A 14,823-nucleotide genomic window follows, 5' to 3' on the forward strand; every position below is an offset into this window, starting at 1 on the left:
ATAATTCAAGACTAAAATAACTGTTAGTTTATATCTACTTATTTGATATTTCACTATTATATTTAATTATTTATATATTGTTTAAAAATTAAGACACAAACTGTTTTATTTTTATTATTAAAAAATAGGTATTATTTTTTGAATTTCAATAATTAACCTCCAATATTAATTTTATTAAAATCTTATTTAGGTGTTTTGTATCAAATTATTTTAATCCTTACTTTAAAGTGAATTAAATTTAAAGAAAAAATGTGTTATTTGCCACTTAAATGTATGGCACATTCTACGAAAACAATATTTATCTTTTTCAAATTTTCAATTATATTAAATACACAATATTAATACAAGACATAATATTCTAGTATAGCTTCCAATCCATTTTTTGAAATTTTTTTTTGCAAAATGTTTGTTTTTGTATGCTTTTTAAAATGGAACATTAAAATAAAGTCGCTCAAACTTCTAATGGAAGTTATATTCAAAAAACTTTGAAATACTCTATTTTTCAAAAAATAATGTTATTGAATCATTTTTAAGTTTAACATAAAAAGTAAGAACGATAGATCAATTTTAATTTTACCAAAACATTAAGCATACAAATACCAACAATACAAAAACACAAATTTTGCAACAAAAAAAATTTCAAAAAATCACTTGGAAGGTAAACTAGAATTGTTCCTAAAACAATATAATTTAAAAATTAAAAATTATAATTTAAAAAAAAGTTATTATGGGTTTGTAATAACCTAATAACTAATAAGTGAACTGCAGCTGTGATAGTGTGATACTGATAAGAGACGCTTCTTTCCGAAGGCACGGATATATTCTGTGTCCGGAGGACAGCCGACAGGACAGGACGGGTGACTTCACACCGTGATAACGTAAATCACGATTCCCGGAAAAAAATATTTTTCAGTAAAAAAATATGGACATTTTTAATGTGATGAAGTGATTCAACTATTCAACTATTTAAATGTTTGTTTAGATGTAATTAAATAGGAATTGGGAACTGGTAGGATTTGATTCCATTCTCTGGTATATGAAATATAGTACTATAGTAGGTTGTAGGTAACATTACAGAACATTGTTGTGTATACCAACCGCAAAATTCAGCCAATCACAGCGACAAATTATTATCACGGGTGCTGCTCCGGTGTGAACTAATAAGTTGCCTTGTTTCGTATACACTATACAATTACAATAAAAGAACCTGTCCATGAAATAATCTATCTGTACTTTTGCTTTATCCTACCATTCCTTCCACGTTATAGTTAGTTATCTTCTTTATCGTGATCCTACCATTTGGTATTTAGCAACTAACAATCAGTCATTCTCAAATTCTTATATTCTATATTCATGTACCGCTCTAGTGCTCTACCCCATGTTCTGGCCACGAATTAATTCTTGGTTCTGGCTATCTACCAATTGCCAATAGATTATTATATTAATTAGGTTACATTTTTTTGGCCCATAAGTTTCACGAAGGACTTCAAGACGACTGCCATGACGAATTTGAATGGTGTGTTGACACCACCGTCAATACAATCGCCCAACCTACTGCAGATGAACATGGCCCGTGAGAGGGAAAAATACTTGGAGGAGTTTAATTTTCCATTTTGTGAAGCCGCCACCAAGTTTGAAAAACTGGCAAAGATTGGACAAGGCACATTTGGGTATTTAATAATAATATTATGATATTGTTGTTATTCAATCTATTGATATATAGAACATAGTTAGAATTGAGAATGTATTACTCTAATAAAATTGCTTCCATGCTTTAGAAATTCAAAACTATGTGATTACTTAAGTAAATGTTTCATTTTTAATAAATATTGATCCATAAAGAATTTGCAGGACTGCATAATTAAAAGTTTTATATGGACTTTAAATCTGATAAAATAATTTTTCTCATTTCATTTTACATTGTCACTCATCCATATCTTGATTTTAGCGTTGTATGGATTAATGGTTCAGTTTACAGTTAATAATTTTTGATTAGTTAAAACCTTGTTAGTACATTCCAAAGTTACTTTTATTAAATAAATGGGTGTTTTCAGGTTATCTTGACTACTTGTTATAATCATTCAGGTTATTTAGAATAACAGAGCATCTGGCTATAATCGTTGTAGGCACAGTTAGTATAGTTAATCGTACGATACTTTTTAATTTTGTGGATCCGACCATAGGAGCTTACGTTCAAACAATTAAACATCTTAAGGAATCAGCCAAGTAGTGAATCAAAACGCAAAAGGAAACATCTTGCTATCATCTGGAATCTAGATTCATACCCGACTGAATTTCTTTGACAACAAAACTTGGCAAACAGTCCATTTTATATTATTCTTATGGATAATAGACATACTTTCCTCTGAAATGTAATAACTTCTTATTAATTAAATGTCAAAAACCTTGTACAATTATGTTATACTTTTTTATTGAAAAACTGCAATAGTCACGACAACCCGTAACATTATACCTAGTAGTTTTGGAATATTTTGATATTCAAAATAACCTAAAAATACCATTATAAATTTAATACAACTGGATTTTATAGTTAAATTCTCTAAAAATTACCTTAAAATTAATAATTGTCAAAATATTAAAAATTTAAACTTCTTATTCCAATTCAAAAATAAATGATATATACATATTATAGAATGTAGATGGTTTTGGATAATAGCAAAATGCATAAAAATTCTAGCCCTATATTATATAATATATTAACATTGTATTAGGCTCACAAATTTATTGCATATTTGTTACATAATTAACTAAAGTATGTATACACAAATTTGAGTCGTGATAACTCGAAAAACTTGACAACTTAAAATTGTTTTTATTCCCCTGGAAATTTTCATCCCCTTTCATCTTTGAGTCATCAAGACTCGACTGTCGACTGTACGTATATTTGTTAAGATCAGTTGTAGAAATTAAAATATGAACATTATATTATATTATTTCAAAAAAAAATATTTTTTCTTCTATTATGATGGTCTGATGTCTTTTAAATTATAATAATTCTCATCATTATATTATTGAAAATAAGATAAAGATAATTGAGTTACTGTTTAATATTTTTAATAAATAAAATGTAAAACTTACAAACACGTATACTTTTGGTGTGGCAATACAAGACCATTTTTTGCAAATAGACATTTTTAAGTACTATAATATAGTATAATACCTTTTAAATTATTTTCAAAACTAATATTTTGTATCAATTTTAAAATTATATTCACTACCTGTTATTTTTATGATGAATAATATTTAATATTTTAATTTTTTTTTTTTTAGTGAAGTTTTCAAAGCACGAGACAAAAAAAATCCAAAATTTACAGTTGCTATGAAAAAAATTCTAATGGAAAATGAAAAAGAAGGAGTAAGTTAATACATTTTTTACCAAAGAATGACTTATTAAGTTTTAAATTAGTCTATATATTATAAAATGATGCTCAAAAAGAACATACATGAGTAATCATATGAGAAAATAAACGGGATTTAGGGGCTAAGCGCTAAGCCTTCCAAAATGTCAATAGCCCCCCTAACATTTTCAACATTTATTCTAAATTTATTTAATATAAATTATAAATATAGTAGGGCTTCAGCCATCCAAAATCTTAAGCGCTATTAGCGCCTGTGGTGATGATTCTAAAAAGAATGTAAAATGCTATGAGATATATTTTCTCTGCAAGGAAAATTGAGGAATCAGACATTTTTTTGAGTAAAATGCTATGGAAAAATATTTAAAAGCATGCTACATTAAATATTTAATGAATTAAATAGGTTGATTATATATTGATACACAAAGACGTGTTATCCGATCAAATCAGTTAGAAAAAAGTTGTATTAAACCCAAACACATTTTGTAAATAATATTTGAAAAATATATAAGTACTTATTGATTATCGTTATATATAAAATGATTAATTTTGATACAATATATTTTTTTATCAATTTTAGTTTCCAATAACTGCTCTAAGAGAAATACGAATATTGCAACTATTAAAACATGATAATGTAGTAAATCTATTAGAAATCTGTCAAACTAGAGGTAATTATAGTTTAAATATAAACATTTTTATTTTTCTATCAAATGAATACCTCATAAAATGTTTTTTAGCCACTCAGTTTAATCGTTATCGTTCAACATTTTATTTGGTGTTTGAATTCTGTGAACATGATTTGGCTGGGCTACTATCAAATACTAAGGTGAAGTTCAGTCTAGGTGAAATTAAGCAAGTAATCCAACAAATGCTCAATGGTCTCTACTACATACACAGCAACAAAGTATATATTATACCTACTAACAATTAGGATATTTCTTGAACTGTGTACATTTGTGACAGTTATATTATGTTATATGTATCAGATATTGCATCGTGACATGAAAGCAGCAAATGTATTAATCACAAAAACTGGAACATTAAAATTAGCTGATTTTGGTCTGGCTAGAGCGTTCAGTGCTCAGAAAAATGGCCAACCCAATAGGTAATATCATGTTAAATTAATTCAAAAAAAGAAAGTTTTTTTAAATTTAAAGATAATTATCTTTACATTTCTATTGCCAAGCACTTATAATAATGGACTACCAAGCTAAATATTTTCTTTTCTTTTTTCGGCTATCTCCCATTATGTGATCTACCAATGTTTTATGTACTACTGAACTATAAATATTAGTAAAGTTTTGTGTTCTGCTATAGAGAAAGGCTCAAATTAGTATTTCATACCATTTTATCTTTATATTACCCAGTGTCTATCATCGATAAAATCAGGACTATTAATTAAATATAAAGAAAATCTGTGTTACGACTGAAAACTAATTAAAGAGGTACTTAGCTGAGTATTGGTGGCGAGGTCCAAATAAAAATGGCAATATTTTTAATTCTTTCTTAAAAAATATAAAATTATTTTTATTCCTAAAATGCATACATATTATATTCTTTTATAATCTATTTTCTCATTTTGTTTAATTTAATAAATTAAAATAAAATATATTTTTTTTCATTGAAAATAAATTTACTTAAAATCACTGGAGTAGTCCACATTTATTGGTAGACCGTTTATTAGGAGATAGCTTTTTTTTAAACCTATTCAATGAATTCCATAATATATTAATTATTAGCAAAAACAAAAATTGTTTTTTTAATTTGCATTTGTATTAAAAGTTGCTTGCTAAAGTAATAATATTTTGGTTTACCTAAATAAAAACTTAAATTAAAAGGAAATGAAATTTCCTTTGAAATAATCATACTGTTTTAAGTTTTAAATTGTTTTATTTGTTTTTAAAAATACTATAAATTAACTATTATCATTTGCTTCATGCGTAAATGGCAATGGAAGAGTTAAGCTAGACCGATATCATTATAATATAACACAATATTATTATTGTTCAATTGAATTATATAAGCACTCTTTTAACTTTAAAAAAAATAGTATAATATGTTAATACATTCCTATTACAATAAGTAATTTTTAAGTGTTTTAAAGTTTAATAATTTATAATAATTTAATGGTAATGAAATGATTAAAAAAATGTATCCATGTCTATAAATGAACAATAACAATAATTAATATTATTAAGAGGACGCCATACTCGCATATGTTGTCTCCGTCGTACAAGTATGTAGCATACCAAATTTTACGCTCAGCAGATCACGTTTATCTCCGTTAGTTTAAAATGTAGAGGGAATTGACCTACTATAAAAATTAAAGGCAAGATTATTATCTAAGGCATCTCATGGGCTTTGTATTATATTTTAATTTCAAAGCGAATTATGAGCATTTTTAGATATACAAACAATTTACAATTTTAAAATGCTCAAAACTTACTTTAAAATCAAAATTTAATAAAAAGCCCATGTCATGATCTAGATAATAATCTTGTCTTTAATTTTCATAATAGGTCAATTCACTCTAAATTTTAAATTATCGGAGATATACGTGATCTGCTGAGCGTACAATTTGCTATGTTACGCACTTGTACGACGGAGACAACACATAAAGGTAAGGTTTCCTCTTAACTCTTAATTAATCATTATACCTAACCATTTAGATAAATAATAATGTTTTAGATATACGAATCGAGTTGTAACATTATGGTATCGACCTCCCGAGTTGCTGCTCGGTGATCGAAATTATGGTCCACCTGTTGACTTATGGGGAGCTGGGTGTATTATGGCTGAAATGTGGACTCGTAGTCCAATTATGCAGGGTAATTCTGAGCAACAACAATTAACTTTGATATCCCAACTTTGTGGTTCAATAATGCCAGAAGTATGGCCTAAAGTTGAATCTTTAGATCTATACAATCAATTAGAATTAGTCAAAGGACAAAAAAGAAAGGTTGCTATTCAAATATACCGATTTTTTTTAAAATGTTTACTTAATTATTTAATTTGTAGGTGAAGGAACGATTAAAGCCTTATGTACGTGATCCAATGGGTTGTGATCTATTAGATAAACTTTTGGTATTAGATCCAGCCAAGAGATTTGATGCCGATTCAGCTTTAAACCATGACTTCTTCTGGACAGATCCTATGCCATGTGATCTATCTAAGATGTTGTCTCAACAAACACAAAGTAATTTTGAATATTTGGCTCCACGCAGACTCAACAATCACCAGTCATCTGCTATGCGACCAGCGTCAACCGTTCCAAGTCAAGGGACGTCTACATCTGCTACTTCAGGTTTTCATGAACGTGTTTTCTAGCGCAAGTGAATGGCAGCATATGCGGCCACTTAAAACTATAATTTTTTTAACATTTTTATAGTTTTTCTTTGCATTAGTTAAGATTTATTGATGTATTAATAAAACAGTTATTTCTGTATATCAACATTGTTATTATTGGTTTTTATTTAATTATAAGTTTCATGGTTATAAACTGACTTTAAAATTTAAATTAAAACTATTTTAATATTAAGATAGTGTCAAGTTTATATTAGTTATTAATTGGTTTAGAATATAAATTACAATTTTACCTAACTAAAGTTATATTTTCATTCTTATTAATTGATGAATATTTTTAATACTACTAGTAGTAATGTGTAATCGACTGCCCAAATTTCAGGATGAAAATAATTATGTCACTTACCTACCTAAGTATGGTTTCTTTATTTGTATAAAATACATTTATGCGGCAGGTGTTCATTTTTAAAATGTTATTCGGATTTGTAAACATATTATTTGTATGCATTATTCAGTTAACTAATCATAATTGTTTACATTTTTTTACATAAGTAGATTTTAAGAAAGTATTTGTACTGACATTTTATATCATATAAATTAATTACTATTAATCTTACTCTATTTTATAAGTTTATAATTTAAAAAAAAAATTCATTTGTACTTGTGTGTTGTATTCTTCCAGAAAAGTGTGTCATAATTTTGTAACTTCAACTATACAGCTTGTAAAATGTTGATGACATACAAGTGATAACCATATATCTTATTAATATATGTCTATGATTAAAACCCTACAAACAAGTTAATTAGATATTTATATAATCAATAAAATTGCATGTATCATTAATATCCTTGAAATTTCTAAATAAAATTACTTTGAACTTTCAAATTTTACACTGATCATGTACAAAATAATTGATACTGATAATCATCCTAACCTAACCTGTGCACCAACAATTTATATAAATGTTTATAATATGTATAGTTAAATAATACTAGACATAGTTTATTAATACTTACCTATGATCAATTTATGATTGATACTTTATTTTTTGCTAATTATAATCTACACAGATATAGAAAAGCTATTTAAAATTTGAACCGTGAGATATTTGAAATAAAAAATAATGTTAAAATCAAGAATAATGATTTTAGTTAGTTTGTTGTATTTTAAAAATATTTGTGAGTACTTGAGACTCAGAGTATATTATTGATTTATTATATTGTATACACTATACAAATGAAGACTTTTCTAATGCATTTTTTTTTTTTGTAAAGATTAATTTAATTTACTCTAGTAATAAAATGCATAATATTGAAATGAATTACTTCAATCACAATAATATAAAATTAAGTTATTTATATTGTAGTCTGACAAGGCTTTTCTCACTTCCTCAGTTTTTAATTTTAAGTATTTTGAACGTTGGATATTTTGACCCATCCCTTAATCTAACTATTGATAATATAGAATATATTTTATTATATTTTCAATAAACCTAACTTATACCGATGTGGCTATGAATGTACGCTGTACACCCTCCAAACTCCACTTTTTGTGTTTTTGAAGTCGAAATGTATAAAAACATTTTTTTGCTCAAAATATGCATCTTATCCAAAATATGACAAATAAAAATACAATCAATTACCTCAGCAAGAGCTAATTCGTGGAAATTACTTACTAAATAATTAATCAGAAGTTGCAAAAAAAACATACCAATGCATATAAATCCTAGCCCTAGTTATAACTTTATAATCATATTTTATTTCTTCAAAACTAGAAAAAATATCAAAAATCAGGAAATTAACGGAAATAAAATTTTGAAACGTCAATATTTTCAGAAAAATAAACACCACAAGATGACTCTCTTTATTTTTTTGGAAATAATTAAATAAAAAATATATTTTTTAAATTTTTAACCAAAACATTAAAATATGAAACAATTGGAGTTCTTATCCCTGTGAGTTTTATTGCAAAACCAGAATTTCGATACCACCATTATTTCGGGAGATATCGCAATGAGTAAATCCTCACGGGACACCCTCTATAATAAATTATTAGTATTTTTTCAATAAATAAAGTCAAAAGTCTTATGAAACAAAATAAAATTTAATTTTGTTTTCTGATATGATATTTTATGTTAATGCCAATATCAGAGCACTACTTAGATTGGCTTTAATTATACCAATCGACATTAAATAATTACTTTTAGATTTAAGGTACCTATAATTTATTTATAATACTCAAAATAAATTGAATATAAAAAAACAATATAAGCAAAAAAAAAAAAAATGAATTTATAATTTAGGTTAAGGGACCTCACTAAAGATAGCCCTGATCCCCAAAGTTCCTAAATACGGTTCTGATCAATATGATAAATGTATTAAAAAAATATGAATTTTGATAAATAATTTAAAATTATTATTAATACCTAATAATATACATTATAATATTATATACACTCTGCAATGATAGTCAAAAATGATTTCCTTATCACAACGATAAGAATTATTTAGCAAGCAAGATAATATTACAGATTATTTAATCTGTGATAATATTCTTTATTCTTTGATGAATTAACATATTTTATTATTGAAACGTAAAAAATATCAAAGCATAGTGTTGTTATTTACAAATTATAATATAGATAATCTATTCTATACAGCCCAAGTTAAAAGTTTACAACGTTTAATTTTAATAATTTTTAGTTATAACGTAATCTGCCGGTTTTTAAATTATGATATTTATTAGAAACTTTTATTCGTTTATTTTGTTACTAGTTTAATACCTATTTAAGGATTCATTTAAAATTATATTTGTTTCTTTTGATGTCAACATTATTTTAAATTTATTATGATGGAAGTATTAAAAAATCTTCATAAACCTTTTGATTTACTACCAGATGAAATGGTTGTGTATGCATTAAGCTTTGTTGATGCAGACACCCTTTTGGATTGTAGACTTGTGTGCAAAAGATGGCGAGAACTTATAGATGCATATGTATTTCAAGAAAAAGCTTCACGAGAAAATGAATTTGTGAATAATGGTCGAGGGTACTACAGTTTCTCTCAAATTGATTCCAATAGTGTCAGAAAATTAGATTTGCCGTGGTACGTGTTTCATGTTATATGCAAATATGATCCATTCAATAGAAATTTGGTGAAAAACCATTGTGGACAAAGTAAGTTAATGAATTGTAAAATAACCCCATTCTGATAAAAACTTACTCAAATACCCATAACAATTCTCATATTTAATATAGATGAATTCAAACATTGGAATATTACCAATGATCATAATTGGTGGACAATTGAACAAACACCACAAGGTGCACCTTTATTACCTGAAGATCCTGATTTTGATGGGCATACAAGCTGTTTCGTATCGACGTATCGCTTGTGTTCAAAAAGGCAAAAAATCACATTCAAAAATTATGGTTTAAATGATACTGTGATGAGACTTCTTCAACCTGAAATTTCAGTTAGTGAATGGTAATACATATAGGTATTTTAAATATTTTCTTTACATCAACAATAAATAAAAATTACTTGCAGGTATACTGGTCGTTTTGATTGTGGTTGCAAATATGCATTGAGGGCAACTGTTCATGATGGGAATGATAAGCTAATAGAACAACACAATTACAATGATGTTTTACCTCAGTGGGAGGCTAATATTTGGACAAAAGTTTGTACTATTTATTATTTTATATCATGTATTATTTTTGATATATATGAAAACATTTTGATAAAATTATTAATAAACATTATTTTTTAGGCTTCACATTCATTTAAAAATCAGAGCAATGCATCTCACTTAATACTTTATCATTCTGGAGTAGACACACAGTATTGGGCTGGTCATTATGGTACCAAAATATCTGGCTCTGTAGTTAAAATTATATTACCAATAAAATTTAAATGTGCTACCGAGTCTTAGATACATATTTTAATTATATGTGTTGGTATATAATTGTTAAAATATTTCTGTTAAAATTTAAAAGCAATGCAAAAATTAATAATTGTCTGTCACAAAAAATATGAATTTTTGTAACAAATTTATTGTTTTCTATAAATGATAATATATTAATATTGTTTATTAATTGTGTTGAATATTTATGAATTTAAAGATAAGAGAAGATAATATTTTATTATTATATTTATTTTAAAAACTTAAAATCTAGTCAGAAGTATTTTTCATAATATAGGGTCACCTGATTATTATGTTTTTATTTTATGAAATCTGGGACAACAAATTCCAACTTCATCTAATCATTATATTACTTTATATTGCCTTCTATTAGTTTTGATTAAAAAATGAACGTTTAAAATGTATCAAGCAAATTATAAAAATACTCAAATTTAATAATTATAGTTTATTCTAAAACATTATAACACTAATTTTAATGTTCAAATCACAATTACAACATTGAGTTCTGAAGAACTTTTTTAGGATACTGAGATTCAAGTTCCTAAACCAGTAAAACTTTTTACTCCATAAAATCTAAAACAAAAGACCACCCTATATAGTTATTAATTATCAATAATATAAATTTTCTAAAGAACCCATGGAATAAAATTATTGTTTATTGATTTATTTTTACAATTATATTTCTTATAATATTGGCATTGGATGTTGGCCAAATTATTTAATTAGTAAGATTTATTGTGATAATAATTTTAATTTAATTATTTATTCATAACATTTATATATTATATGTATTAATTTCAAAATACAAACATGTTGATGTTACGATTTTTTTTTATACTGTTTATCATAGATGTATTTATATAAGGTACCGATTGGCAATTGCTATAAGATTATGACAAAGATAAAAATGTATTTTATAGAAGTTAGATGTAAACTTTTCAATATTTTTAAAATAAATTGTTGATTTAATTTAATTTAAATTATTTACCTGTCTTTTCAATGTTCATTATGCATTATGCATTATGCATATATATCCACAAACTTAACGCCTATCTCAGAATCACACATCTCATTTTCCTTAAAAAAAACTGATAAAACAATAAGTACAGATTAATTCTGCACTGTTCATATTAGATATCTATGCACTAAAGTACTAGATTAGTTTATGGGTATCAAGATTAGTCCCTTAATGATGCAAGACAACAACACACCAAAGTAAAATGGAGTTAACCATTAGTTAAAGGTTTAGCTACATAATTTTAAACAAATAAATTCAATCAAATTTTTCAGCCCTATGCCTAAGTATGTGGTTCTATTTTTTATTTACTTACATAATATATTTGTAGTGAAAAAGTATGATATTATGCTTATTACTTTGTGTGTTTCTGTTGTTATTATTATCTGTTTGAATGTCCATAACAACCAACTTAGGTATACTCAATACACAATTTATACCTTGATACATTTTTTGTACGTTGTACCTATATCAGGTACCTTTTTTTTTGTCTGTAAAGTATATTTTATAATCACACAGCAATATATTCAACATCATTATTTTTAAATTTTTTTAGTGATCCCTGTTGAAATTATTAAATTCGTTAGTATGTCTGCCTTGGTTAACTAGGCCACATCTTGAAATATTTTATTAAATTTTTGAATAATCAACATTTTAAAATATTCTAACTAAATTTCAAAGAAGTATCCTGATCAATCTTAAGTAGTCATAATATTAACGAATTAAAATCAGTTTTCAGAAGTCTTATAAAGTTTAAAGTTTAGAATATTATCTAGGGCATCTTTTAGGCTTTTTATTATGTTTTAATTTTTAAGCAAGTTATGAGTATTTTGATGTGCAAACACAATTTACAATTAAAATACTATTTACATATATTACAAACACTCATAACTCGCTTTAAAATTAATTAAGCTTATGCCGTAGATAATAGTCTTAACTTTTAATTTTATAAAAGGTCAGTTCACTCTAATTTTTAAACTAACGGAGCTAAACGTGAACTGCTGTCTGCTGAGCATATGATTTATATTATGTTACACACTTGTAAGATGGAGAGTAGGCGGGGGAGGGTTCAATTTTTACACAACAGTGATTTACCTAGATTCTTCCATAAGTTTAACATGCAGAAAAAAATTTAAGTATTGATAGCTAATAGGTACCTGCTTATAGTAAATTTTTAAATATTTTAAATATTATACAATCAAAGATTTTTTAGAAAATTTCATACACCATTAAAATAATTTTTTAATTGCGTTAATATTTTGGAAGGTGAGGGGCTGCAGTGCATTTTTTCTAAGGGTGTTTAGGACAGTGTATTCTAACTTCTAAGTACCTACTACCTATGTATATTTTGCCATTTTGGTATATAGCCAGGGACTTATAAAGTGAAACTTTTTTAATGTATTTTTTAAGTTTTAATATATTTTTATAAACCTACCTATCTTATTTATTTTTTTAGTATATTTATACATTACCTTTTTGAGCTTTTTGTGTAAGATTAGTTGATTCGAATATTATAGCAACAAATTTTGTTTTTATATATCTTATTATAGGTACCTATATTGTTTGCCAAAATTCAACTTACCTGATCTTTTATCAGAGACTCGAGGGGTTAAATGTTTTTGTTAAAACAATATATTATGGTTTAGGTATAACTATTAATATTTTGTAGCTCAACAATTGTTTAATAGGATATCAGCACACTGTTGCAGGTTTAATGTTTCCTCTCTTTCACACAACCGCAACATAGAAAAAACACAGCAGGGTAATATTTTTGATGTTTTTTAATAAGTATAATATTTAATACAGTAAAATTGCGTATTATAAAAACGAAAGAGAATAATATTTTTGAGGGTATGACATATCGATTTGTCTAAATATTGTCAAAAAACAATTTAAATATCATTTAAATTTACAATTTTATTTTATTTTTGTTTAAGTGGAATACAAGTCAAATAGGTAATCATAAAATATAAGAACGATATATGTCATAGGTACCCTCAAACATATTAACCTCTTTAACTTTTACAGTAGGGGATTTTACTCTAAAATAACTTGAAAATCATATAAAAACATTTTAGGTGAAAGCGTTTCATCCATGTCGTGGGTAGGTCTGAGAGAGAAAACAAATACTGCGCTAACATCCTCTTAACATGTAGAAAATTAAGGAGTGGTATCTATATCAACAGTTTTATAAAATTCACTCTACGATATTGTACATAATATATTAAGATGTATATAAGTATGTATTAGGTATATATATATGTATATATGTATATATGGCATCAAAGTTTGAACATTATATATTAGTTATTATATAGTAGGTACCTATTTGATCTTCGTTAGGTATATAAATTATATTATACTTTATAGGTAAAAAGTTATACCTAGTTATTTAATATCTATAATCTATATCATAAAATCAAACTTTCTAGTTTTTAGACTTAACTAATCTATGACTTCATCTGGCATCATTTTTATGTTTCGGTGACATATAACTGATTTACCCATGTGAGATCGTCCGACCAATTAAGATATAACATAAATAGTAAGTTATATTTATACACTATAAATTACATTTTAGAATAGATATAATAATAATTGTACATAATACAAATGTCGAGTTATGACTCACTCAATCTTGTACATCTACCTATACACTTGTTAACTATTATATATTTCAAGTATGCAAATTGTACGAATTATTGATGATCTATTATTAATCTTGGTTCGAAATTATCTAGAACTCTTAGTCCAAGTCCAGACATTGCAATTTGTAATAATTTTTAGTATAGAACGTTTAAAATCTTAAGATTCATAATGCGTTTATGGCTTATCCTCGCGAATATTTCAAATTAGCGAAATCACAAAAATCTTTACACTGTACTCTATAATTCGTCCTATTTTAAAATATGATGAATCTATAATCTGGGATCCTTAAACTGTTTCTGATTCTGATCAACTTAAACATTACAAAGAAATATTTAAAATTTGTTTTGTTTTAGGCATTTCATATTTAGCTCAAATTGCTGAAAATTATTACCAACATCAATAACGTAGAATGTAGATACTATAGAACCTGTCCACTCTTGCTGAATGAAGAAGAATATTAAACTTAAAATGTATTCGTGGTTTAATAACTAACCTAATTGATTTTGTTTCTTGAGTTTTTGTTTAATTGATCTTTGTCATTCCAAATAAAT

At 25.9% G+C, this 14,823-nt stretch overlaps 2 protein-coding genes across 2 annotated transcripts; both read left to right on the plus strand.

Annotated features, from left to right (window-relative positions):
* The first annotated feature begins 1,028 nt into the window (after window positions 1-1,028).
* On the plus strand, window positions 1,029-7,569 carry Cdk9 (Cyclin-dependent kinase 9). Its single transcript, XM_089226912.1, has 7 exons — window positions 1,029-1,670; window positions 3,292-3,376; window positions 3,958-4,048; window positions 4,118-4,284; window positions 4,367-4,485; window positions 6,069-6,339; window positions 6,399-7,569. Exons 1-7 carry the CDS (start codon window positions 1,501-1,503, stop codon window positions 6,705-6,707), a joined length of 1,212 nt encoding a protein of 403 aa, XP_089083038.1. The 5' UTR covers window positions 1,029-1,500; the 3' UTR covers window positions 6,708-7,569.
* Window positions 7,570-9,282: 1,713 nt separating this feature from the next.
* Window positions 9,283-10,780, plus strand: LOC107162830 (F-box only protein 17-like). Its single transcript, XM_015509874.2, has 4 exons — window positions 9,283-9,859; window positions 9,941-10,169; window positions 10,233-10,365; window positions 10,456-10,780. The coding sequence occupies exons 1-4, from the start codon at window positions 9,532-9,534 to the stop codon at window positions 10,615-10,617; spliced, it is 852 nt and encodes a 283-aa protein (XP_015365360.1). The 5' UTR covers window positions 9,283-9,531; the 3' UTR covers window positions 10,618-10,780.
* Window positions 10,781-14,823: the final 4,043 nt, after the last annotated feature.

The sequence above is a fragment of the Diuraphis noxia genome, unplaced genomic scaffold, assembly GCF_037042655.1.
Source record: "Diuraphis noxia isolate RWA-SAM2 unplaced genomic scaffold, SU_Dnox_SAM2 contig0004, whole genome shotgun sequence".
In the NCBI taxonomy this organism is placed as follows: Eukaryota; Metazoa; Arthropoda; class Insecta; order Hemiptera; family Aphididae; genus Diuraphis; species Diuraphis noxia.

Coding starts and splice junctions, on each gene's coding strand:
- LOC107162830 (XM_015509874.2), top strand. CDS start 9,532: ATGATGGAAGTATTAAAAAATCTTCATAAACCTTTTGATTTACTACCA. Junction 10,170..10,232: donor GAAATTTCAGTTAGTGAATG/GTAATACATATA, acceptor AATTACTTGCAG/GTATACTGGTCGTTTTGATT. Junction 10,366..10,455: donor AGGCTAATATTTGGACAAAA/GTTTGTACTATT, acceptor ATTATTTTTTAG/GCTTCACATTCATTTAAAAA.
- Cdk9 (XM_089226912.1), top strand. CDS start 1,501: ATGACGAATTTGAATGGTGTGTTGACACCACCGTCAATACAATCGCCC. Junction 1,671..3,291: donor ATTGGACAAGGCACATTTGG/GTATTTAATAAT, acceptor TTTTTTTTTTAG/TGAAGTTTTCAAAGCACGAG. Junction 4,049..4,117: donor AGAAATCTGTCAAACTAGAG/GTAATTATAGTT, acceptor AATGTTTTTTAG/CCACTCAGTTTAATCGTTAT.